Source organism: Pongo abelii, chromosome 2, assembly GCF_028885655.2.
Source record: "Pongo abelii isolate AG06213 chromosome 2, NHGRI_mPonAbe1-v2.0_pri, whole genome shotgun sequence".
Taxonomy (NCBI): Eukaryota; Metazoa; Chordata; class Mammalia; order Primates; family Hominidae; genus Pongo; species Pongo abelii.
In genome coordinates, this window is record NC_085928.1 from 143,360,588 (window position 1) to 143,384,858 (window position 24,271).

At 49.7% G+C, this 24,271-nt stretch overlaps 1 protein-coding gene across 1 annotated transcript in view; it reads right to left on the bottom strand.

Annotated features, from left to right (window-relative positions):
- RAB6B (RAB6B, member RAS oncogene family) overlaps window positions 1–20,700 on the bottom strand; it is a 69,415-nt gene extending 48,715 nt beyond the window's left edge. Inside the window, exon 1 of the mRNA XM_002814062.5 lies at window positions 20,219–20,700. Within this exon, the coding sequence (XP_002814108.1) occupies window positions 20,219–20,288 (70 nt within the window). The 5' untranslated portion in view covers window positions 20,289–20,700. The remainder of the gene's footprint in view (window positions 1–20,218) is intronic.
- Window positions 20,701–24,271: the final 3,571 nt, after the last annotated feature.

Consider the following 24,271-nt stretch of genomic DNA (forward strand, 5'->3'; position numbering starts at 1 on the left):
CTTCACACTTACGTGCGTGTGTGTGTGCATGTGTTAAGAATACTTAAGATCTACTCGACAATACACAGACAAATACTGCATGATCTCACTTATATGTGGAAACTAAAAAAGTAGAACACATACAAGCACAGGGTAGAAGGGTGGTTACCAGGGGTCAGAGGAGGGGAAATGGGGGAAATGCTGATTAGAGGGTACAAATTTGCAGTTATAAGAGAAGTAAGTTCTGGAGACCCACTATACAGCATGGTGACTCCAGTTAATAATAATATATACTTGATATTTCCAGCTTTTCTTCTTCACTTTCCAAAGCCCACAGACCCAGCCTGCACACCAGTCTTGGCCTCAGCCCTTCCACACTCCCGCAGAGCCTCATGAGCTCTCAGGACACTGCAAATCATCCCTGCCCTGGGGCTTCTAAACTGAGAGTCCATACCTGACTTGAAATTTCCTCTTGTCCCCCAGCCTGAAGCAGACACTCAGGGCACTAGGGACAATCCATTTCCTACCTGCTACAGCCAAGTCTGCTGTGAGGACTAATGACTTAGGGTACATTGCCCATAGAATGCATCCCATTACCTTACCCTAAGAAATGCTGGAGCCAAGAGTCAACCCCAGCTTCAAAATCAGGCAGAGGAGAACCGAACGCACTGGTGTGGAGGGAGAGGCAGTACTATCCGGCATGAGACTACTGTGCACAAGGAGTACTTGTACTTATGACTCATGAAAATAAGATTTGAAAACATAATTATTTAAAATAGTATCAGAATAAAGTAGCTACGTATCAATAACAATGAATAGCCTCCCAATCCCTCTGAATATCCCTACTGTGTTTGGGGAGGTCCAAAACCATTCTCCCCAGTGTAGAAGCCTCCTCTGCAGCTATTTTGTAGGCAAATAACTGAGGCTTCTCCCAACAGATGTTCACGTAAGACTCTACCAGATTCAACTGACATGAATCTGGTGAGACAGAGAATTCCCTCTGGATTCTAAATTCAGGGGCAGCCATGACATGCATTTCAACATTGGCACCTACCAGAACACAGCATAGGAGCTGTGTCTCCCCCTGGACCAGTTCTATATGACTCGGGCTGCTGCTCCAAGCCCAGATCTCTGACCCTCCCAAGGATTCTATGAATTTCCCAATCATTCTTCTAATACATTCACTGCTTGCTCAAATCTGCTGTATGGAGAGAGTTTCTCTCTCTTATTCACAACTACAAATGCTGAGAGAGATAAAATATAAGGCAAAAGTTATGTAAGCTAAAAAAAGAAAGCTGGACCACAAATTTGATTACAAAAAAAATCTTGAAAAATCTTCCCTGATTATTGAAGGTAGACTAAGAAACTGTCTAAGCTCCCTGGCAGTCAAAGGGGAAAAAAAGAAGCACAACAAAGGGTAAGATTCACAGTGTTCAGGAGATAAAACTATATCAATTTCCAATATTGAGCTTTTTATAAGAGCTGGGCAGCAGAAAGTTCTCAAAAAGAGTCTGGAGTGCAGAAATTTTGTTGCCACTTAGAGGGCAAGTCTACACATTTATACAATCAACTGGATGAACATCCCAGATGAAAATCAAGGCTGATAACCAGACCACGCAACACTGCCTGCCCAGACTGATGTTCCCTACAAACAAATGAATACATACACACACACAAAAAAGGTCCCAAGACTTTAGCTCTGGTCAAAATGGAGTAACAGGGACCAGATTTAGCCTCTAACCTGAAACAACCTATATGAAACAACAATTTTCAAGCCACAGGATATTAGGTAATGATGACCCCTGAGATACATGAAACAAAGGAGGGGCGCCCCACAGATTACTGCCCTCAGAAAATTCCAGGCCACAGCACAGGGAGTGGGGACCCAGGTGAAACCCACTGGAAACCCTAGGTTGAGAGGATAGGGCTGAGGCTCAGAGAAAACACAGCAGCTACAGTTCAGAAGATGGAATACCAGAAAGAGGGAGATGCAGAAATGGAATGGCAGAGACCTGCAAAGGGTTTCCCTCAAGGCTTCAGCTGAGCACTGATCAGCAAATGTGTATGAGGAAACTACTTGAGACTGGGGAAAGACTGCCCAAATGGACTAGAGGAAACAGTGCTTGGTATCCACACCAGGCTGGAGACAGTGCTCTTGCCCAGCAGCCAGAGTGGAAAGTCTCATCATTTACGGGATGCTGGGGAGAGTCCTCAGACGGGCTGGGCCTCATAGTGGGTAATAATTAGCCATTCACTGAGCCCTACTCTGGCCACAGCTAGCAAATCTTAAGAATATTTATGGAAACAGAAAAACTATCCACACACAACATGGCAAGAATCACAATGCTTGGTATCCAATAAAAAATTATGAGGCATGTAAAAAAGCAAGAAAACAGACTCATAAAGAGCAGAAAAAACAAGCAACTGAAACCGACCCCAAACTGACAGAGATGTTATAATTAGCAGATAAAGATATTAAGAAATAGTTATTATATATTATAACTGTTATATGTTATATAAACAACTAAGTTATATATAATATATAACTTAGTTATTATATATAGTATATATGTTATATACTATATCTTATTATATAACATATAGTATAATACATTTAAGAAGTTACACAGGGGTAAAAAATAGATTTTCAAAGACACAAATCAAACTTCCAGAGGTAACAACTACACTGGCTGACATGATTAAACAGATTAGATATTGCAGAAGAAAAGATCAATGAACCTGAAGACAGTAATAAAAATTACCTGAAGTGAAACATGGTGAAAAAAGAATGACAATAAATGATAAGAACACCAGTAAGCTCTACGATAATGTCAAGTGGTCTAACATCCATGTAATTGGAGTCTTCAAAGGATAAAGGGAGAGGCAGTGACAGAAAAAATATTTGAAGAAATGACTGAAAATACTCCAAAATTAAAGAAAACTATACATCCACAGATTCAAAAATCCCAAGCACAGGAAACATAAAGGAAATTACAGCAAGGCACATCTTAGTCAAATTGCATAGTCAGTGACAAAAAAAAAATCATAAAAGTAGTCAGAGAAAAAAAGACATTATGTACAGAGAAACAAACATAAAAAGGACAGTAGATTTCTCCTCAGAAACAATGCAAGCAAGAAGGCAATGGTGCAATATCTATAAAGTACTGAAAGAAAAAAATCTGTTAACCTAGAATTCTATGTCCAGGGACAACATCTTTCAAAAACAAAGGTGAAATAAAGACTTTTTCAAACAAACAAAAGCTGACAGAATTCATCACTAGCAGACCCTCACAACAAGAAATGTTAAAGAAAGTCCTTCAGGAAGAAGTGAAATGAAACCAGATGGAAATGTGGATTTATACAATGGAATGATGAACATAGGAAATGGTCACTACATGGGTATGTAAGATCTTTCTATTTGAGTCTCTTTAAAAGATAATTGACTATTTAAACAAAATTAGCAACAATATATTAGATCACAGACCTAAGAAAACATACAGAAATATCTGTTACCCTGTCAGACGCTATGCAAACCAGGAGAAAATGAAGTGCCACCTTTGAAATACTAAAAGAAAAATATTGTCAACACAGAATTCTATACCTAGCAAAAATCTTTCAAAAATGAAGGTGAAATAAAGGCATATGTTGAGACAATTCACTGCTAGCAGATCAATAATACAAGAAAGAAAGCTCTGTGGGCAGAAGGAGCAGGATTCTGCTCCTTCCACACATTCACACTTACATCACATGTGGTCAGCATGTGCACTAAAGTCTGACCAACCTGGGTTTTAATCCTGGCTCTGCCACTCATTTCTTGTGTGATCTTGGGTTAGTTCCTACTCTCTCTGAGGCTCAGCTTTCTTCATACATCCAATAAGGACAAAAATGCCTATCTCACAGAATTGTTATGAATTCTATGAAAGCAGTAACAAGTTAAAATTCAGGGAATCTGGGTGAAAGGCATATGTAAAGTCTTTGCATAATCCTAAAAGTGTATCAAAATAAAAAGTTAAAGAAAAAATTATTTTAATTACACGCACACATCCATGTTTCTTAGATTCCTAGCACATTCAGAAAATGGCTTGTTCTGACTAATTAAACATTCTGGTCAGCGTGAAATTTTCCTAAGGAACTAGAATATAACTGTACTTGGCATCAACTCAGGCTTCACGAAGGACCAAGACTTAGCTGGGCACTGGAGAACTGCTATGCGCCCTTCTAACCACAGGCCAAGAGACAGAGAAAGCCTGGATCAATCAATTCAGTGGCCAGGGTCCATGTGTAACCACCATGTCTGCACATGCACAGAGACGCATGCAAGTACACATACACACACACGCTCAACTCAGCAGGCATCAGAGGCCCTGGTATGGTAGGAACTCTTTAGTTCCCTGGTGTCTTAGCTATGAGGACTGACAGTCAAGGGCAACACCTTCAGGGTTACTTGAAAATTACCTGAGATCTGACCAAACAGCTTGTGTAGACTGCATACCTCCATGGTCAGCTCACTCATGTTCTGAATCCTCTCTGCCTTGCTGAGCCTTCTCACATACACTTGGCAGCTTCAAAAAGGAGCAGGATCTTTCCTCCTGGACCTAAGAGCAGCACCAGCACCAGCTAGCTTTGAATGCTAGCCACCCTATTCTCATAGCTCAGAGAACAAGAGTCTACATCCTTAGCACACACAGTTACCCTCTGCCATAGCTTCCCTGGAGAACTAGACTGGAGCAGGCAGAATATAGTCTATTTCAATTGGTTTGAGGCTCAACCCAACTCTGGCCAGATCCTACACAGGCCAGTCCTGCCTGTGCATTTGAGCAGTTGCATGGGTGCTGTGAAGAATTAATTCACAGTGAGTATGCACAGTTGTAGAGAAGGAGGAAGTTAAATCCCCACCACCATCTGATCCTTGACAAGGCTAGTATTAATGCAATTTGGTAGCTTATTTAACTGACAGAAGTCTTGGCCCATCCAACCAGCATGGAATTTGGCAAAGTAATGTATATGCTTTAATACCCAAGGCTTATATACCCAAGGCTTAACTGCTGGTAGTGTTGATGTTAAAAGACTCAGTAATAGGAAAAGAAGGCTGAGGCAGGGAGAATGAGTAGACAGAGTATTGAGAGCAAAACTTGTGTTTCCCAGGTTGTCAGCTGAGATCCAGTCAGAGGGTCTGATTGGCCTTGTAACACCCGACAATGATGACATAGCTGTGGCCTGGCCATGAGACAAAGCTTGCTCAGGCAAGTGGAAGGAGACCTCTAGACTGCAGGCTGATGTAGGCAAGGCATCATCCCAGATGCCTGCCCCCTTCTCAGAGGAACCCTTGGCCTTGGCAGCCATAGTGCTGACCTGCTAACCCCAGGAGGCCCTGTAGTCTCCATGAACACAGGGAGCTATCCCTGCACTTCTGCAGCCCCAGCTTCTCTTCCTGTCCTTCCATACACCCTCACACAGCCTGCTCACTGCTGCTCAACCTTTCTACTTTGCCAAGGAGGAGGGCACAGGCCCTGCCCCTGCCCCTGCAGAGCCAGGTGGTGAGGGGAGCACAAGGGGCAGAGTGAACTTCTAGACCTCTCATTCAGTCAACAGAAAGAACTCTCCTCCTGCCCCCAGAAGGACTCAATGTCACCTGCTCAGGATTGATTCAAGAGTAGGGATGGCCTTTTCAGTGAAGTTTAAGAGATGAAGACCACTGACTCTGGGGTGGAAAATGCACTTAGATCCCAAGGACCCTGGACCTGGGCGTAGGCACAGGACCACCCAGCAGGCCAGGAGGCCCACTATGTCTCTAGCCCTTATGGACTGAGACTGCTGGTCAGGCATCAGGGTAAACAGAGGGCCAGGCTGGGGGATGGATCAAGGGGAGCTGCGTCAATGTCCACATATCTCTCACTGGACTTGGTTGCTTGGGCACCAGGGCAAGAAGATGGTGGCCAGGCTCACCTGTCCCCATGCTGCAAGCTCTTGGTCCCTAAGGTTAGCCCTTCTCAAAAGCAGCACTACAGATGAGCCACAGAGGAGACTGGAGCTGATCTTATCAGAGGAGATGTGAAGAGGGGCCACAGAGGAGGGACCACTTGCCCAGGATCATACAGCACCAGGGTCATGGCCAGAGACACTATCTCTTTCAGTGCACAGCCAAGGGCTTGACTTCAGAGACTGCTCTTCTTACTCCTGGCTTTTGCCACTAATCTGAGCCCCGAAGGCTTACCAATGTGTCCCTGTGTCATGAGGCCCAAATGGAAACACACAACATGGGAAGCGCCAAGGAGCAGCAGAGAGTGAACCACACTAAGGCCTGGAGGCCCAGCTTCTAGAAGGATTACAGATGATCAGAGTGACCTCAGAAAATCACGTCATGGCAAGAAGGACCTAGAGAATGTGTGGTCTAGCCCTTCATGCCACAGAGGAAAAATCTGAGGCCTAGAAAGAAGGAGGGTTTACTCAAAACACAAAGACAGAACAGGAAGAAAGAACAATAGCAGATCAAGAACCAGGGCTTGACCCCAATGAGTGCTTCACAGGTTGGACCAGGCTGGCTACTTAACCTGGGACAGGTCTCAGCTCCTCCTGGACACTCCAATGCCTTAAGTGTAAAATGAGGCCATCCCAGGTGTCACCTTCCTCTAAAATCTTCACCCCATCTGTATTAGTTATCTGTTGCTTTTACAAATACCAGGAATTCAGTGGCTTAAAACAATATATTAATACATTTATTATGTCACAGTTTCCATGGGTCAGGAGTCTGGACATAACTTCACTGGATCCTCTGCTCAGCATGTCACAAAGATGTAATCAAGGTGTCAGCTGGGCTACATTTCTTTCTGGATCAGGGAGTCATTTTCCAAGCTTGTGTGATTGTTGACAGAATTTGGTTCCTTGTGGTTGTAGGACTTCCTCCCACGGGCTGCTCTTATTTCCTGAAGGCCACCCAGATCCCTTGCCACATGACCCCCCTCACAGGCCCTTTCTCAGCACAGCAGCTTACTTCTTCAAGGCCAGCAAAAGGAGTCTCATAAAGAAACATAATCCTGGGAGGGACTATCCCAACACCTTTGAACGTTTGCCGTATAACTAACCTGATTGAAGGAATGCCACCCATCACCTTTGCCACACTATATTTGCTACAAGCAAGTCACAAATTCCATCTGCACTCTGGGGAGGAGCCTATGCAAGGGTGTGACTCACCTGGGGTCACTTAGGTTGTGTGTACCACACCATCTCACAGTCAGGTTCCTAAGAGATGCAGCCTTTACTCTTTACTCCCCCTCTGCCTTTTCTCCCGCTGTGGTGAACTGGGCTGATCACCTGGAACAAAACCTCACAGGTCTCTGCCTTGAGACTAAAGCACTCCTAGCTGGCTGGGGCAGAGGCTGAGTCCTGCCTGTGTGCTTCACTGGGCATTTGCATGCTGCTCTATCCAGTTCTCCCACATCACACCCAGCCCTCCCCCAGGCAGAGGTGGAAGGACCAGCAGACACAGCTGCCCAGACCACAACTCCAGCTGAGAGTCTTCTTCTTGCTACATGATAGAGGCAGGAGAGGAGCTGAGTTCTTCTGGCCCAACATCTGGGGTGCTATCCTCTTCTGATGAAGATGGGTGAGAGTCAGGGTCAGGTGGCTAGCTAGGTACCTCTTCAGGTCTCCAGTTCACTTCTAATCTGGGCAGCAGCCTGCAGTGTTTGGGTTGAATGTAGGGGAGGGAGGGGAATTTAATGAATCGGAATCAGGGGAGAATTTCCAGATCTTGGTGCTACAAGTAGGATTTGTTAATATCCTTAAAATAATTTGGGAGTGGTTTCTCCCCCAAAAGAAACCCTTTGGAGGTTTGCTTTGTTTACAGAAGTGCAGAACCAAACAAAGATCACTAGTGCCAAGACCTGACTCTACTCACAGCAGCCCAGAGACAGTCTGGGAACTGCAGAGTCAGTGCGGCAGAGCCAGACAGCCTTGGGGAGGAAGAGACAAAGTTCAGTCTGCTCCTCAAAGCCAGTGCTGACAGCACAGAGGCAGTGTGCTGGAAAAAACCCTCCCTCAACCTCCAAGGCAAGGTAACAGCCTTTCTCTCTTCTCATTCCCCCTGCTTTGCTGGGCTGGAGCTCCTCATCTTGTCCTCCACACAAACACAGAACTGGTCACATCGTCCTGTGCCCCCATACTCATCAGTGGCTCCATGGGAACCTCCAGCCTTTAATTAAATTTGGTTAGGACCCTGGGATGGACAGCACCCTGCCTGGAGCTTGACCTACCCTGGCTCCCAAGGGCCCTGTGTATGGCCAACAAGCCCCCATCTGTGTCTGGTAGGAAGCAGTGTCTGTGAGTCTCTCCCTTCGGTCTCAGCACTTCTATGGATCTCTCTTCCCCAGTGCCCCTTGCTTCCCCTGTTTGCCCTCTTAGCCCTCCCCCTTTACTGGACAGGGGAAAGAAACAAGAAACGTGTTCTAAGTGCCTCACTTACTGTTTAGTTTATGCAGTGTTTATTCCCCCCACTCACAGACAGGGTCAGAAAAGAACATTTTCTCTTCCTTTCTCAGAATTAGCACAGCCATTCCCAGAGAGAAAGGTTTTCCTTATCTCTAGGGACTTGTCTCTGGTGCACAGGCCAAAGTTGCAGCTCTCCAATCCTGAGCCAGAATGGTCCTCCTCCTGCCTGCCCCAGGGTTGGGGGAAACAGAGGGACCAGAGGAGGCTGGAACAGGTCAAAGCTGGGCTGAGTTGTTTGTGGCCCAGCCTTCCAAACCAGTTTTTCTCTGGGCCAGCTGCTTCAGGCAGAAGAGCCACCTCTGCTGAGCACCAAGATGAGGAGGCAGCTCTCCTTACCCACCCTGAACTCACAGACAACCACAACTTGGCACTGCTCAAAGAGGCCAAGGGCGGTGACTGAAAAATGCTGTAATCATTGATGCTACAAAATTAGGATTACTCCATGCACCAGCTACACTGGCAAAGGAATACCCAGGTGGTGCTCAGTAACCTCCAGTGGGCATTGCCTGCTCAGAAGAACAGGAAGGGCAGGGAGCAAAAGTCATCAGGCCTTTAGAGGGTGGGGTTTCAACCCTTAAAGTAGATCATGAGCTGACCCGTGAGCAGGGGGCTGCATCAATTGACCTGAACAGACTGCCTTCTCTGGGTTAGGGGAGGGTTCAAAATGGCAGTGCCTGCCTCTGCTCTGGCCCCCTGGCTTTCAGCCTTAGCCTTTTGTGCAGCCAGCTTAAGATGGGTCTCTGTTCTCCAAGGCATGGAAAGGGGCACTCCCTTCTACAATGCTGCTCTCTCTCAAGTCCTTGGGGACTCTGGAGCTTGCTGGGGTGACGGAACCCAGCAGACAGGTGTAGGGGAAAATATCCAAGAAAGTAAAGGAAGTGATCAAGTGTCCACTGGAAGAGAAGTCCAGTGAGACAGGGAAGGACAGGAGGCTGCATAACAGGGCCAAGGGGCCTCATATAACTAATGACCAGAGGACGGGGGTGCTCACACACCCAGTGCCCAGAGGACAGGACACAAACACACCTAATGACAGAGAATGGAGGACTCACATACCCAGTGCCCAAAGGACAGGGGGGCCCACATATCCCAATAACCAGAGGATGAGGGGCTCACACACCAATGATCAGAGGACAGGGGGCTCACACACCAATGATCAAAGGATGGGGGATTCACACACCAAATAATCAAGAGGACGGGGGGGCTTATATATCCCAATAACCAGAGGATGGGGGGCTCACACACCAATGATCAGAGGACGGGGGACTCACACACCAAATAACCAGAGGACGGCGGGGCTCATATATCCCAATAACCAGAGGATGAGGGGCTCACACACCAATGATCAGAGGATGGGGAACTCACACACCAAATTACCAGAGGATGGGGGACTCACAGACCCAATGACCAGAGGATGGGGAACTCACACATCCAATGGCTAAAGGATGGGCTGCTCACACACCAATGATCAGAGGACGAGGGGCTCACACATCCAATGGCCAGAGGATGGGCTGCTCACACACTAATGATTAGAAGATGGGAACTCACACACCCAATGACCAGAGGAGGGAGGGCTCACATACCCAATGACCAGAGTATAGGGGACTCACACACCTAACGACCAGAGGACGGGGGACTCACACACCCAATGACCAGAGGATGGGGGACTCACACATCCAATGGCCAGAAGATGGGCTGCTCACACACTAATGATCAGAGGACGGGAACTCACATACCCAATGACCAGAGAACAGAGGACTCACACACCCAATGACTAAAGGATGAGGGACTCACACATCCAATGACCAGAGGATAGGGGAGCTCACACACCCAATGGCCAGTTTCTGGTCATATGCCACATCCAACCTGAGCAGGTAGCAGAGGGGGAGGAGTCCGGAAGGGCTGCCAGCAGTCCCGCAGAACACCCATGGAAGGCCAGAGCAGTCAGGGAACCCAGGGCACTGTGGAGATAGGATGGACAGGGGAGCTTAAAGGGGCTAGCTTTGGTCCATCTGCGTACAGTGTGGCCTTGCAGAGAGAGAAAATAGTCCCTCCCCTACAATCCTTCATTGTTCCTGAGGCCTCATTCTAAGAGAAAGAATCAAGAAAATATACATCTGCAGTGGAGCTGAGCTTCAGAACTGGAAGGAAGCTTAAGTTTACAAGCCCTCTCTATAAATTCCATCCTCGGAATGTTTCTGTTCTGACGTAGTTCAGCCACCTGGATCTCCTGCCTCCAATCAGAACACATTCTGCCTTCACCTTCTAATCCATGAGCATGTCCCTCTGGGTCAAAACTCCCCAGTGGATCCCCACTGCCTGCAGGGAGGTCCTCCAGGGCCTGACCCTACTGACTCCTCCAGGCCCAACCCCTTCTCCCACCACTATTTCCCCACCCGCACCAGAATCCCACCACCCTGAACCACACCCGATTCCCCAGAAACCCCAAGCCTTTCACTGCCTGGGCACGGTCAGGCCCTCTGCCCTCAGTGCTTCCCCTTGTTTGCTGGTGAGTTCCTGCTCACTATGCAAAACCTCCTCCAGAAAGCCTTCCCTGACTCCTCCAAGCACATCACACCCACAGCCTTGCTTGTGTATGTAATATTAATCTTAACACTGGCTGAGATTTGTTGCCTGCTTATTGTGGGCCAAGTACTGCCGACCTCACACACCTGAAGGCATATAACCCCAATGCTGCAAAGCCTCTGCCCTTATACTCCACCCTGGCTGAGCTCCTTAGGGGAAGTAACAGCTGTGAAGATGAGATGCTCTTCCCCTGAGCAGCTTTGGTGGCCCCAGAGGAGCAGGCATGGTGAGTCTGTCCCACTTTTCGCCAGCCTGTCTCTGAGCAGGGATGGGGAGCTCGGGAAAACACTGGCCAGGGAGTCAAAGGGTCCTTCCATCTGTGTAAAAAAGCCTTCACCTGGCAGACCTTCACTTTCTTTATAAAACGGGATGAGCAGCTCTTCCTGCCAGATCACGAGGATGTGGACCCCACAGTTCACAATATAGAAATGATCAATGATTCTCAAAACCTTGCACCCTACTCCTTTTTTTTTTTTTTAAGGAGATGGAGATTGCTGTTACTATTTCATTAGCAAAATTACCTATCACCTGAGCTTTTATCATGTGAGCTTTAATCACATGCCATGTATAGATGCACTTGATCTTCCTGGAACCCCAACAAGGTAATGATCACCCTCCTGCACAGGTGAGGAAAATGAGCACAGGTGGTGCCATTGCATACCAACACCATCCATTCAGCAGAGGGGTGGGCTGAGGTGGAAGCCCAGGATGCAGGAGGACCAATATGGTGATGGGGTGGGGGTGGGAGCTGGGGCCGGGTCTCTAAGCCCTCCTTGGTCTGCTGGGGACACCATATACCCCTCTTGGCTCTGTCCTTTCCCTGCCCTCCCAGTTTACCCCTCCCACCAGGCTATGGAAAGGGGTGCCCCTGGGCTAGGAGCACCTGGGAGGTGTCACCTGCCCTGTCGTCCTCATCATGGTTCCTCTCTGTGTGGAAGACACACCTCCTGGAAGCAGAAGTGCAGGACAGCCCCATCCCTGTTGCTTGGCAACCAGAGCCAAGCACATCTTCAGAAGAGGGGAGCCAGCATGCCCCTCCCCCACATTGTGCCCCCAGGGAGGGTTGCACTCAGGTGTAGGGGGCCAGGAATGCCTCCCAGGAGAGGAGGTGGTAGGCTGGAGAGGATCCTGCATGTGGGACCCAGGACAGTTCTGGGGGCAACAGTCGGCAGAGCCCCTGATCCCACACCTCACTTCTGCAGCCCCTCTCACCAGCAGCATGTTTGTCTCCAGGCTGGGAGTGTTATTGGCTTGGCCTCATACTCAGAGCTGGCACTGAATTGCAAAACCAGAGTTAGAGCTCCACTGGCCCAAGGGGTCACCCAGATCAGTAGCCTTGAGGGGATACACGGAGAAAGCCAGAGATGGGCTGGGGCTTATCCAACATACAGCCAGCCAGTGACAGACCGGGAACAGAATCAGGGTCTCCAGGGCCCTGGTATCTCCAAGCCAGGAGGGAGGATGTGGCCAGGAAAGGGTTACCCCAGAGTAGGTGGGAACCAGCCATTTAGTTTAATTGGTTCTTCCCTGGTTAGTAATTAGTTCTCAGCTAGAACCATGGCAGTGGGCTGAGGGCTGACTTGGGAGGGATTTAGCTGCCCCCATAGGCTCTATTAACTCCCTTCAAAGCACCCCAAATGGAAGAACAGGGTGCCTGCTGTGCAAGACCAGCTCCAGCAGCTCCCACACAGAGACCCTGCTTCCCTCCTCCCTGCTCAGGGCCCTGCAGGTTCTTCTTTAGCAAAGAGCTTGGCACAAACACTCCCCACGAGTCATGCACAGCAGACCTTGTGTCCAGAAGACCTCAGTGTTCTTCTGTCTCCTCCGCTCCAGTCCTGGGCCAGAGCCTGCCTTTGAGGCAAGAGGTCTGACAGTTCACTCTGTTTCTCACAGTGACCTGGGTCTGAATTCTAATTCTGCCACACTCACAGTGAGTCCTTGGGCAGGGCCAGCTCTCTCTGAGCTTCTGCCTCCTGACCCACATAACAGGGATGATCCCACATCCGTCATAGGGTGGCTGGGAAGATAAAAAGTGCCCTGTGTGGAGCCTCCGGCATAATGGATGTTCAATAAATGCCACGTGAGTGAACTCATGTGAGGAAGGACATAGGCTGCCATTCTTTTTACGCATTTCCTGGAAGTAACCTTTGCTTTGAAAGCTCTATTCTGCCCTCAGGGGTGAGGTATCATCTGCCTCCTCAGGACTTGGGCCTGTCCCTTAGGTATGTCAGCCCCTTAGGACAGGTGATGGTTGGCCCAGAACACGTGATCTGGTCACCTGGGCTCCCTCTGGCCTTGTTACCAAGAGATCAGAATAAATAAGTTTTTCTACTAAAAATAAATCACTTTATTAAAATGCTAAATTATGTATATCAGTCAATATTTTTTAAAAAGATCTTACTTTGTTTAGGGCAAAAGTTATGAAAATAATGAAAATAATTTTGAAATCTCAAGCCCCAAGATATGGTAAAGAACATCCTAGGAGTCCTTAAGAGTTGTGAGTCTTCATCTTTTCCTTCCCTTGTTCTAGGAAACAAAGACTGGCCTGGCATTCCAAGTTCCCAGGGGCTTCCAGTCCCCAGGCCCTGCTTGGAGCCCCATTTCCTGGCAGCCTGTCTTTCCGCCCTAACAAAAGCTGTCCATCTCAGGGCGTGTCTGGTACTTCTCCCTGGCAACCTCCACCAGAGCTCCCCCAGCTTCTCTTCCCTGTGGTGAGAAATGGAAAAGAATGGCAGACGCAGAGAAAATGCCCAGCAGCTTTCCTGGTAGTCCACCCCGAATGTTTATGAATTCTGCTGTTCTACCTAGCCTTCTCTCACCTTCCCCAGTGGTTCTGTCCAATAATTTCCCAAAATTATCCACATTGAAACCAGACAGCCCTACACATTCAATGGCTGATGCATTCGGCAACAATGGACGACCTGGGTGGGGAGGACACGGGAAATCTGCAGCCTGGATGGGATACAAATGTTACCACCTTTGGCCTGTCCCTGGCGAGTTTGCAAAGTTTGCAATGTCAGGGCAACACCTATAAAGATAAATATTCATAGACTGATTTTAGGGATAGAATAAGGAACAAAAGGACAATAAGGTTATTTTGTTTTATATATATATGTATTTATTTATTTTGGGACGGAGTTTCGCTCTGTTGCCCAGGGTGGAGTGCAGTGGTGCCATCTTGGCTCACTGAAACCTCCGCCTCTCGGGTTCAAGCGATTCTCCTGCCTCAGCTTCCCAAGTAGCTGGGATTACAGGCATGCGCCACCATGCCCGGCTAATGTTTGTATTTCTTAGTAGAGACAGGATTTTGCCATGTTGGCCAGGCTGGTCTCGAACTCCTGACCTCAAGTGATCTACCCACCTTGCCACTTCGGTCTCCCAAAGTGCTGGGATTACAGGTGTGAGCCACCACGCCCAGTCTTATTTTGTTATAATTTAATGTGATTCATTATAATCTGGGGGCTGCAAATGATAATGATAATCAGATCATGCAAGAGACAGTAATTATTATTACATCTATGCAGCCAGAACATATTCTAAGTTTCTTTTTTCTTTGCTGGCAAGTTCTCTTGCTATGCATCATCAGATTAAAGGTGCCACCTTCCTCTTATACCAAGTACAGATTAATTCTCATCCTGGTGTCTGTCTGACTCTCTCACACACATCTCTTTAAACAAATAAAAAAGCAAAGGTTCCGGGTCTGTACCCAACCTCCACAAAGGTGCCCCTTCTTATGCCAGCCACTGAGGAAAGGAGAAAAATTGGGAGGAGAGAAATCAAGAGAAGGAAGCTAAGGCTCAGGGCAACACGGTGATTTCTTCCAGATCTCAAAGTGAGCTCTGGCAAGCTGAGGTCTGGTGTGTGTCCCTTTCCACCTCTGGTGGCCTGGTTGTTCTCATGTACTTCTTCAGAGACTAGGAATGAGGAAGTGCCCCCAAGAACTTCAGATTTTTTGAGATGAATTGTGAGTTGGGCATGACCAAGGTTAAATGATCCAGCTGGGCGCCATGGCTCATACCCATAATCCCAGCACTCTGGGAGGCTGAGGTGGGCAGATCACTTGAGGTCAGAAGTTCGAGACCAGCCTGGCCAACATGGTGAAACCCCCATCTCTACTAAAAATACAAAAATTAGCCGGGCGTGTTGGTGTGGGCCTGTAGTCCCAGCTACTTGGGAGGCTGAGGCACAACAATCGCTTGAATCCGGGAGGCGGAGGTCGCAGTAAGCCAAGATTGTACCACTGCACTCCAGCCTGGGAGACAGAGCAAGACTCCATCTCAAAAAAAAAAAAAAAAAAAAAAGTTAAATGATTCAATCCTTCAGAAAAGATTCTTAGATATTGCTGGTAAAAAATCTGGCTTGAAAAAGCAGCAGGTGTCAGGAATTTGAAATAGGACTCCTATTTCAAAGCCACCTCAACTTCCTTCACTTTTAATCTACTGATGGGCCATCAGCAAATCTCACACAGCAAGGATAATCTCATCATCTTCAAATCAAGATACTTAATAAGCACAAACCACCTGCAGGTGGGGAGGGGTGAAATGATGACTAAGACAGTCCTCAGAAGATGCTTAAAATTCAATTACAGTTTTTGTACCTGAAAAAGTTAACATTTTAAAATCCTTAGCTAACAGAGACAACAGAAGACAGGTCATGGGGAAGCATATGATTGTATTTAAGAAATGTTCAGAGAAAACCAAAGCTATGCCACAGTGTGTGGCCAGGTGGGCTGGTAGCCCAGGGGAGCAGGAGTGGAAGTGAGCACCTAAGAGCAGGTAAGTCTGGAAATTGGTGGGAGGAGGAAAGTTGCTAGAAGGGGCTGCTGGCACATCTACCAGGCCAATGAAGGGCTCCCTGCAGGAGGGCAGGTGTTCCATGGTGTGGCTAGTGAGAGGGCAGGGGTCAGGGTGGGTCAGGATGGGCCAGGCTGTGGGCAGAGGAGTGAGCCTTCCAGGCAGTGGGGGCCACTGAATGATCATTAACCCTTAACCACAGAGGAATGGGCTGAAAGTGCAGGGACAGCCCCAACTCAGTACCACCAAGCCAGATATCTGAGAGTCACCCTTGTCCTCCTGAACCTCCATCTCATACACTTTTGAAAGAACAGGCAAGGCCCTCTGGGGTGGGCTCGTTCCAAGACCTACTTTCTACACGCAGCCCAAAGACGAAGTAGTAGTAGCCTACTGCCTATAGAAGCATCCCTTGCTAGCCTACGGAAGCTGCCTCTGACACCAGCTCCCAAAGGCGGGTCAGGCACCCCTGCTCCAGGCCCCAGTAGCAGCTGTTCTTCTCTCATCACGGCTCTCATAGACCTTTACTGTAATTATATCCACAAATGTCTGTGCTCCCAGTAGACTATAAGTTCCAGGAGGGCAGGAATACGCTCAAAGAATAAATAAATAAACAGATAATGGAGGGAGGACAGGAGAGAGAAGGAGCGGGAGGGAAGGATACATGAACAAATGACTAAACAACTGAACAACAAAAAGGCAGCTGCTGCAGGGTCGCTTCATTGCACAGCTCCATGGAATGCTATTCACATTATGCTCAACACGGACAGCACCTCCAGCAGCACAATACCAGGGGCAGGGCAGGCAGGTGGCTGGTCGGAGCGTGAAACTGGCCTGCTGGCCTCAGCTAGGAAAGCAGACAGAGCTTTTGTGTCTCCATTCAGTCTTCCTGCTTTCGCTGGAAGAGTCTTGGGGAAGGGGAGGTCAGAAGAAGACAGTGCACAGCAGACACATCCCTGACCCTCCCTTCCCACCACACACACTGAGATGTGCCAAGTGAGGCCTAAAAGCCAACAGAATGCCATTAGAGCTTAGGAGGAAGACGTGGGTCCCACAGGCCCACTCTCCCCTCCTCAAACACCTGCTCCTGCTTTCTTCTCGGACGCCATCAAATGCCCCAGTCAGGACTGATATATGTCGCCCCCCCAAGTCTCCTACCACTGCCATCAGCACAGGGGCATACCCAGTAGGCCCAGAGAGCCATCTGGCACCAGTGGGACTCCACAGCTTCCCTGCCACAAGGAAGTCTCTCACCCTGGGTCCACAGCACCCTCCCCACAATCCCAGCCTGTGCCAGGCTGACACTGTCAGCCAGCCTATATTCCACAGGCCAGGGGGACAGCTGCCAGGAGGGGGGCTCTTTCACTGGCTTGAGGTATTTCCTCCAGAGTGGCTTCTCAAGGGCCTCCCATTTAAACCAGTTCCCTGGTATCTTCAAAGACCTGATGTCCACCTGGGATTATCTGGCCCAGGGTATGCTCCACACCCTGGTCCATGTATGCCACTCTTCTTGGGAATCCATTGCCCTTGCCCACCAGCCTAGAGAAATGCCACCATTATGCTAGGCACAGGAAATAAGATAAAGCCACATCCCTCCAGCTCCTTCCCCTGGCCCGTCTCCAGGGCACTCGGCTCATATCGGCAAGCCCATGCTGCTCTGAAAGACTCTGCTGAGCTCAGCTGGCCCAAGTCCCCCATGTACAGAAGATAAAGGACCTCCGAGGTCATATAAAAAGAGTGAGCCAGGGCCAGCGTGAGGGCCAGCCTTCAGGAGGCTCTCTCCACTGCACAGGCTGCAGAGAATGCTGGCACAAATGACCAACAGATGCAAAACTGTGAAGGCAAGGTAGAAGAAGTGGCTGTGGAGGTGACTCTTCATCCCATAAGGCTTAGAGATGCACATACATGTCCCCTACCTAACTCAAAAGCTCTGTAAAACCTAAAACAACCCACTAACGATGCAACGAAGTGGAAACAGGCTTTTCAGGGCCTTGGGACTCTCTGACAGAAAGCACCAGGGTGGCCAGTAGCCCATCTCACTGATAGCAGTGACTCTCTAATGACCATGTTCCAAGGGCGCACAACCCTGCTCCTACCAGTCACTACCAGTGGCATTCCTACCAGTCACAAGCCCCAGCTATAAGCCTGGCTGGACAGAAGCAACCCTTACTCCCTCTTGGGAAGGCTCCCCAGTTGTTGGCTTCCCCCAATTCAAGGTCATCTTACTTTACAATAACACGCTAGTGAAAAATATTGGACTGGAAACGAGAGGTGGGGCTCCGGCCCAGAAGCATTAGCAACTCACAATGGGACTCTGGGAGTCTGGGCAAGGCCTCCCTGTTCCCTGGGGCTCAGACTTCCCATTTCAACATATGGGAGAGGTGGTGGGTTCATTTCTTAGGCTTCAGCTCTCATTTCTGTGATTTTGGGAGCAAAGGGGGTCTGTGGAGCCCAGCAGGGGCCTCCGTTCATCAGGGATTCTGAAGGAGCCCAGATGTTCCCTCAAACTCACCAGAGACACTTTCTTCACCAAACTCCTAGTCCTTTCTGAAGCTTGTGCAGACTTAGAATAAACAAATGTTTGCTGAGAACCTACCAGGGTCCAGGCACTTTGAGAGGCACTAAAGAAACATGAAGAAGTAAGAGAATTCTCTTCAAGCAACCATTTTTCAGAGACAGAAAGTGAGTCACAGAGAGGCCTCAAATTTTACTAAAGACAACATAGCTAAGAATTCAACCCCCAGGCTGCCTGATCCTTGCAGGTTATCTCCCAGGGCTCCAGGCCCGGTGAGACCAGCACTGGGATGTGAATACCACCAAAATCCCTTCCAGACACAGGGTACGGTCAGCTCTATGAAACTGGGATCTATTAAAAACAGGCAATCAGAATCCACGGCAAACGCTGGCTGGCTGAGTGGATCTTCTTCTGAAATGCCCAGCCTGTCCCCTAAACCAATCTCCATACTGGGCCTGGACACTACCTTCTAACGTCCTTCTCTGAACATCCATCTTAGGCAATGAGTATCAGCAGACAGGAGCCAGCCACGTGACCTCCATAACCCTCATGTACACACAGCACAGTAGCACTGTTCCTGGGCCCACCCAGTCCTCCCACAGCTGCCTTTCTTTTGGCCCCCCTTGTCAGAGAGGCACCAACCCAGGTGAAGAGGACTGGTGGGCAGAGGCAGAGCTGGGGTCCTGTCCCGCAAGGACAGCCTTCTCCCAGCGCAGAGCTGACCAGAGCTCAGTTTGTCTCCCTGCAGCCCCATGCGAGAGGCCTCTGGAGGGATGCTCTGAAAGCCACTCCTTCCTACAGGTGGCAGAGGGGTCCCTGCCCTTCAATCTGGGCTTCCCGCCTCTAGGGACCAACCTGGTTTTCAGAGATGTTTTCCTGGGGAGGGAGCCGGGCAGCGGAGAAGCAGTCTCCCCCTCCCCCAGCTCTGGCCGACTGCCAGGGTGACCTCCCCTCCCCCAAGAAGGGCGGTGAGCTGGGAGGCGGGGGTGGGAAGAATTCACCGATGCTCTCAGGAGGAGTGCTGGGAAGCAAGGCAGGGCGTGTCGCCTGGGCCTTTCTCTGCCCAGAGCCAGACTTCACAGCCTCTTGGTGTGAGGTGCCCCTGTATCATTCCCCAAATCGCCTCGAGTTGGGGTACCCCTCACTGTAATTGCCCAGATCCCTGAGCAGCAAGGAGACTAACAAGCGCCGGCGAAGGGCAGCGGGTCTAGAACCTTCTGTGCCCAGTCGGACGTGAGCCAGGGGAGGTAGGCGCCCCGTTCCCCCATGGCCTGCACTCGCTCTTTCGAGCAGAGACAGGTGTCGGTCTTTTCTCCCTCGGTGGCTGTTTGTCCCAGGCCCTGGACGTGCCCTTTCGCATGGTTCCCAGCAGGGTCCTCAGGGAACACCCCTCCAGTGCAGCGGAGTGGGGCCCGGCCAGACCCCAGCTTCGCTTCGTTCTCCAAGGGGGGCGCCCGTCGCTTTCCCCACCCCCGCCAGCACCCAGCCACCTGCGCGGTCGCCCGCAGCCGGTGCCGCAGTGTGAGCTAGCCAGCCAGCCCGGGTCCTTCACGCCCTGGCCAGCGCCGCGGAGCCAGCCGCCGCCCTCCGGGCCCACTGCGGCGCCGCACCTGCACCCACACCCCGGGTCCCCCACCCAGAGCCCACCCTCACCTCCACCCCAGGCGCCAGCGCCTCCTCCGTCCTCACCCTTGGCCCCTCCCCAGCCCGACCCCGCCCCGACCTCCCCATCCCTGTCCCTCTCCTCCACCCTGGCTTGGAGGGGCCTTTCCGAGCCGGGGCCGGGGGTCCCAATGGGGTGGGCGATTGGGCGGCGGGGGTCGACTCGGCGACAAGCCAAGAGATTAAGCCGGGTACTTACCGCTCTGCTCCCCCAAGAACACCAACTTGAATTTTCTCAGTGGATTCCCAAAATCTCCCCCTGCGGACATGGTGCTGGCAGCCGGGGCCGGGAGAGGAGGAGGAGGAAAAAGCGAAGGTGCAGGGAGGGGAGAGGAGGAGGGCGAGGGGAGGCGGCCGGCGGTGCGGGAGCCGGAGGGGGAAGGGCTGGCTGCGCGCGTCCCTGACTCCCCAGCTGCGTCCCGGCCCCGGCCTGCGGCTGCGTGTCCGGCGGCGGCGGAGGAGGAGAGGGAGGAGGAGGCGGAGGAAGGCTGGGGCTGGGCTGCTGCGGGCGGCACTGGCTGCGGTGCGAGGGGCGCGCTCTTTACGCCCGAGGCGCGGCGCTGGGAGAGAGGCGCGGGCGGAGCGGGGCGCAGGGACGGCGCGCGGGGCGGAGGAGCGCTCTCCAGAGCCGCGCCAGTTGGCCCCCTCCCGCCTGCCTCCTCCGCCGGCGCCTGCGCTCTGCGCGCTCCCCAGCCTCTGATGTCATGCGGGGCCCGCGGCGCTGCGGGGCTGGGGGGCGTGCGCCCGCCCACCCGAGCCCGCACCCGGGCAGGAGAGAACCTCCTCGCCGTACCCCTGAGAGCCCCCCGGGGGGCACCGTCTCTCGCTGCCCCGCTGCGTCTGTCTTCCCCACTCTACCCCTCTTTTGAATCCAGAAAATGACAGAAATTGTCAGGGGACATTTGTTTCTGGTCTTTTAAACCTAGATGCCAGTCCCTTCCTCCACCTCGTGAGACACCGATGCACAGCGCAGTCGTCGGACAGGGCGGAAAGGAATGAAGGTGGGGGAGAGCCAGGGTGTGGCGAGGCGCGTCAGGACGGGCAGACCTAGGGAAACCTGGCGTACTTGGCGCAGATGGGGCTCGACTCTTGCCCCCTGTGGCTTCTAGCCCGCCCTCCCCTCTCGAGGCCTAGACCCTTTATTTGGGCGGCCTCTTGTGGAGTCTGTGGGTGCCCCCGCAGACCTGGCCAGCGAGAGAGGAGCTGCCAATATAGGGCGCGCCTACCTCAAACCAGCTGCTCATTTGGATCATTTTATACTAAAATGAGCAGGTTAGCCTGCCCCATGGGAGAGAAGGAACGGTGACACTCTGAATGCCAGTGCCACTATCTCCAGGACAGTGCCCTGCGTTTCTTGATCCCGGGGTTGCCAGGCTGACAGTGCCACTGCCCACCCTGGCAATTAGGTGTATCTGGATAATGAGCTATCTGAGGACATGTGGGCGACCTCTCCTTGGCCTTTACTCGCCTGGTCCATCGAGGCACACAGACCAAGTTGTGAGTGGGTGAGAGCAAAGAGCAGACGCCAAGCGCTAAAAACTCCCAGGACAGCCCAAGCCTAAGGCATGCTGGTTAATTGAGGTTTTACAAAGCTGTCCCTTACTGTTCTGCCACAGCGCGGTCTTGTTCATTTATGGCTGTTCAGTGAGCATTTATTTGAGATAGTAATCTGCATATCGGTGAACACGATGGTGTGTGCACACATGTGTTATACGAAGAGAGAGGAGACACAACCTTCACCTCCAGATTTCTCGTGGACACTTGTTACCCCCTTTTTGACTTATGGGGGTTGCTTGGGCAAGCCTGTCTGACTCCCTGGTGTGCTCACCTCGAATCTCTTTCCTATTTCTTGTTAAAAACCTGACCGCAAGTTCCATAAAAGCAGTAGTTGAAGCTCCACCACTGCATCCCAAGGACATAGCTCAGAGTTTCAGAAATAGTTGTTGAATGTTTGAATGAACATCTAGAACTCAAATCAACATAACTGTCCTATTCTCATAATCACCTTTAGTTTGGAACCCCAGGGATTGTAAGTCATCACCTAGAATATCTGCCCCGTTGTGGCTGGCACCAGGCTCAGGGTAACCCTCCAGACACCCACCCACTTCTCTGGGGCTCCTGCTTTCTTAGGAGACCATATCCAGCTTGGGGCTGAAGAAAGCTCTAGAAGGAGAGGAGACTCCCAAGTCACAGCCCTTCCCATCTCTATAAGTGATCCCTCCAAAGAAGGGCCAGGGAGCTACTGGCCAAGGTACCCAGCCATGCAACACTCCTCCAACCTGCACCTTCTCCTAACATCTAGTGCTGTCTCCCTGTTCCCTCTCATCCTGACCTGACGAGATCATCGGTGGCAAGACAAAACAGCTGAGATGTGCCAGAAAAGGCACCATCTTTTGGGTAAGCCTGGGCAAGTCCTGTACCTCCTCTGATCATCTGGTCCTGCACATGTAAGGTGGTATGGCAGTAGGGGAGGGAGGGCTGGGGCAGGGCCCTTCTGGGCACCTCTAAGCCTCCAAGACATCCCATATGCTTACCAGGTCCAGCTGGGCTGACTATGGTCCAGCTTACTTTGGGGGACTCTGTCATAATTCTTCCAGTTCAAATGACAAAAACCCGGCTCCGACTACTGGGCTCATGTAGCTGGAGCAGATACTGGCATTGCTCTCCGAATGCAGTCATCATGCTGTGGAAATGAGAGCCTTAGAGACTCCAAGTTTGCTCTGCTCCAAGTCTCTCTCCTCCAACTATCATTGCTTATCTCCCCTGATTTTGGGTCTTGTCCTTAACCTGCCCTAAAGCAGTCAGACTTTCTCCTGGTGGAAAATGTGGCCACTGAACCTCAGCTTGGCAACCTCACTAGAAAGAGTTTCTTCCATATCATAGAATCTGTGTGTTCCATTTAAAAAAATTCTTTAAATCTTCCTATTTAGTATGTGCTGTGTATATGTAAGTTACAAAGAAAACCTATCACTCTGAGTGCCCATTTACCCTCTACACAGCTGGAGGGCTCAAATATTACAGTACTTTTCAGGCCCCCGGGTGTTTTCTTCTCCTTCCTCCCTCCCCAACTTGGAAATCCAGAATCTTGGCTTTTCTTTGAGTTTTATCACATTGGATGTGTCCTTCACAATACTTTGTTTTGTTTTGCATCTTTTGAATCTTATATAAGGTATCAAACTGTGTTTTCTGTCCTGACATGCATGTTTCTTAACATCACGTTTCTGAGATCCATTTGTTAATTCATGTAGCAGCAGTTCTTTCATTTTCACTGCTGGTTAGTATTCTACTTATGCCCCAATTTTTAAATGATTTTCAGTAAAATGTGTCATTAAAAATTTTTATTTTATTTTATTTTATTATTGTTGTTATTATTTTTGAGATGGAGTCTCGGTCTGTCACCAGGCTGGTGTGTAGTGGCGCCATCTCAGCTCACTGCAACCTCCGCCTCCCGGGTTCAAGCAATTCACCTGCCTCAGCCTCCCGAGTAGCTGGTACTACAGCCACGAACCACCATGTCCAGCTAATTTTTTTATTTTTAGTAGAGCCAAGGTTTCACCATGTTGACCAGAATGGTCTCAATCTCTTAACCTCGTGATCTGCCCGCATCAGCCTCCCAAAGTGCTGGGATTACAGGTGTGAGCCACCACACCTGGTCTTTTTTTTTATTATTGTAAATAATTTTATACTCACATAGAGGTTATAAAAAACAGTACAGGGAGTTTCTACTGTATCCTGCACCAAGCTACCCCAGTGATAACATCTTACATAACCACATTGATTAGTAAAACCAGGAAATTAACATTGGAAAATGCACTCAGTTTTGTTTCTGCTATTAACAAACAATGCTACCATCAGCATTCTTTATGTGTCTCTTGATGCCCCTGTGAAGTTTTTCTAAGATATGTGTCAGTAGGTAAATTGTGGTATAAAAACAAGTGTATGTTTAATTTTGTGCCAAACTATTTTTCAAAGATATTCGTTAGATCATATAGCACTACAGCATCATTTATATTTTTCATTTTCTTCAAGATCTTGGTTTTCCTGAGCCCTTTGCTGTGTTTTTATATATATATATATATATATATATATATATATATATATATTTATATTAAATTTTTGAGATCATTGTAGATTCACAAGCAGGAAAAAAAAAAAAAGACAGATCTGTATATCCTTTATCTAGTTTTCACCAAGAGTAAGATCTTGCAGAACTATATACTACAATATTATAATGTGGATACTGGCATTAAGA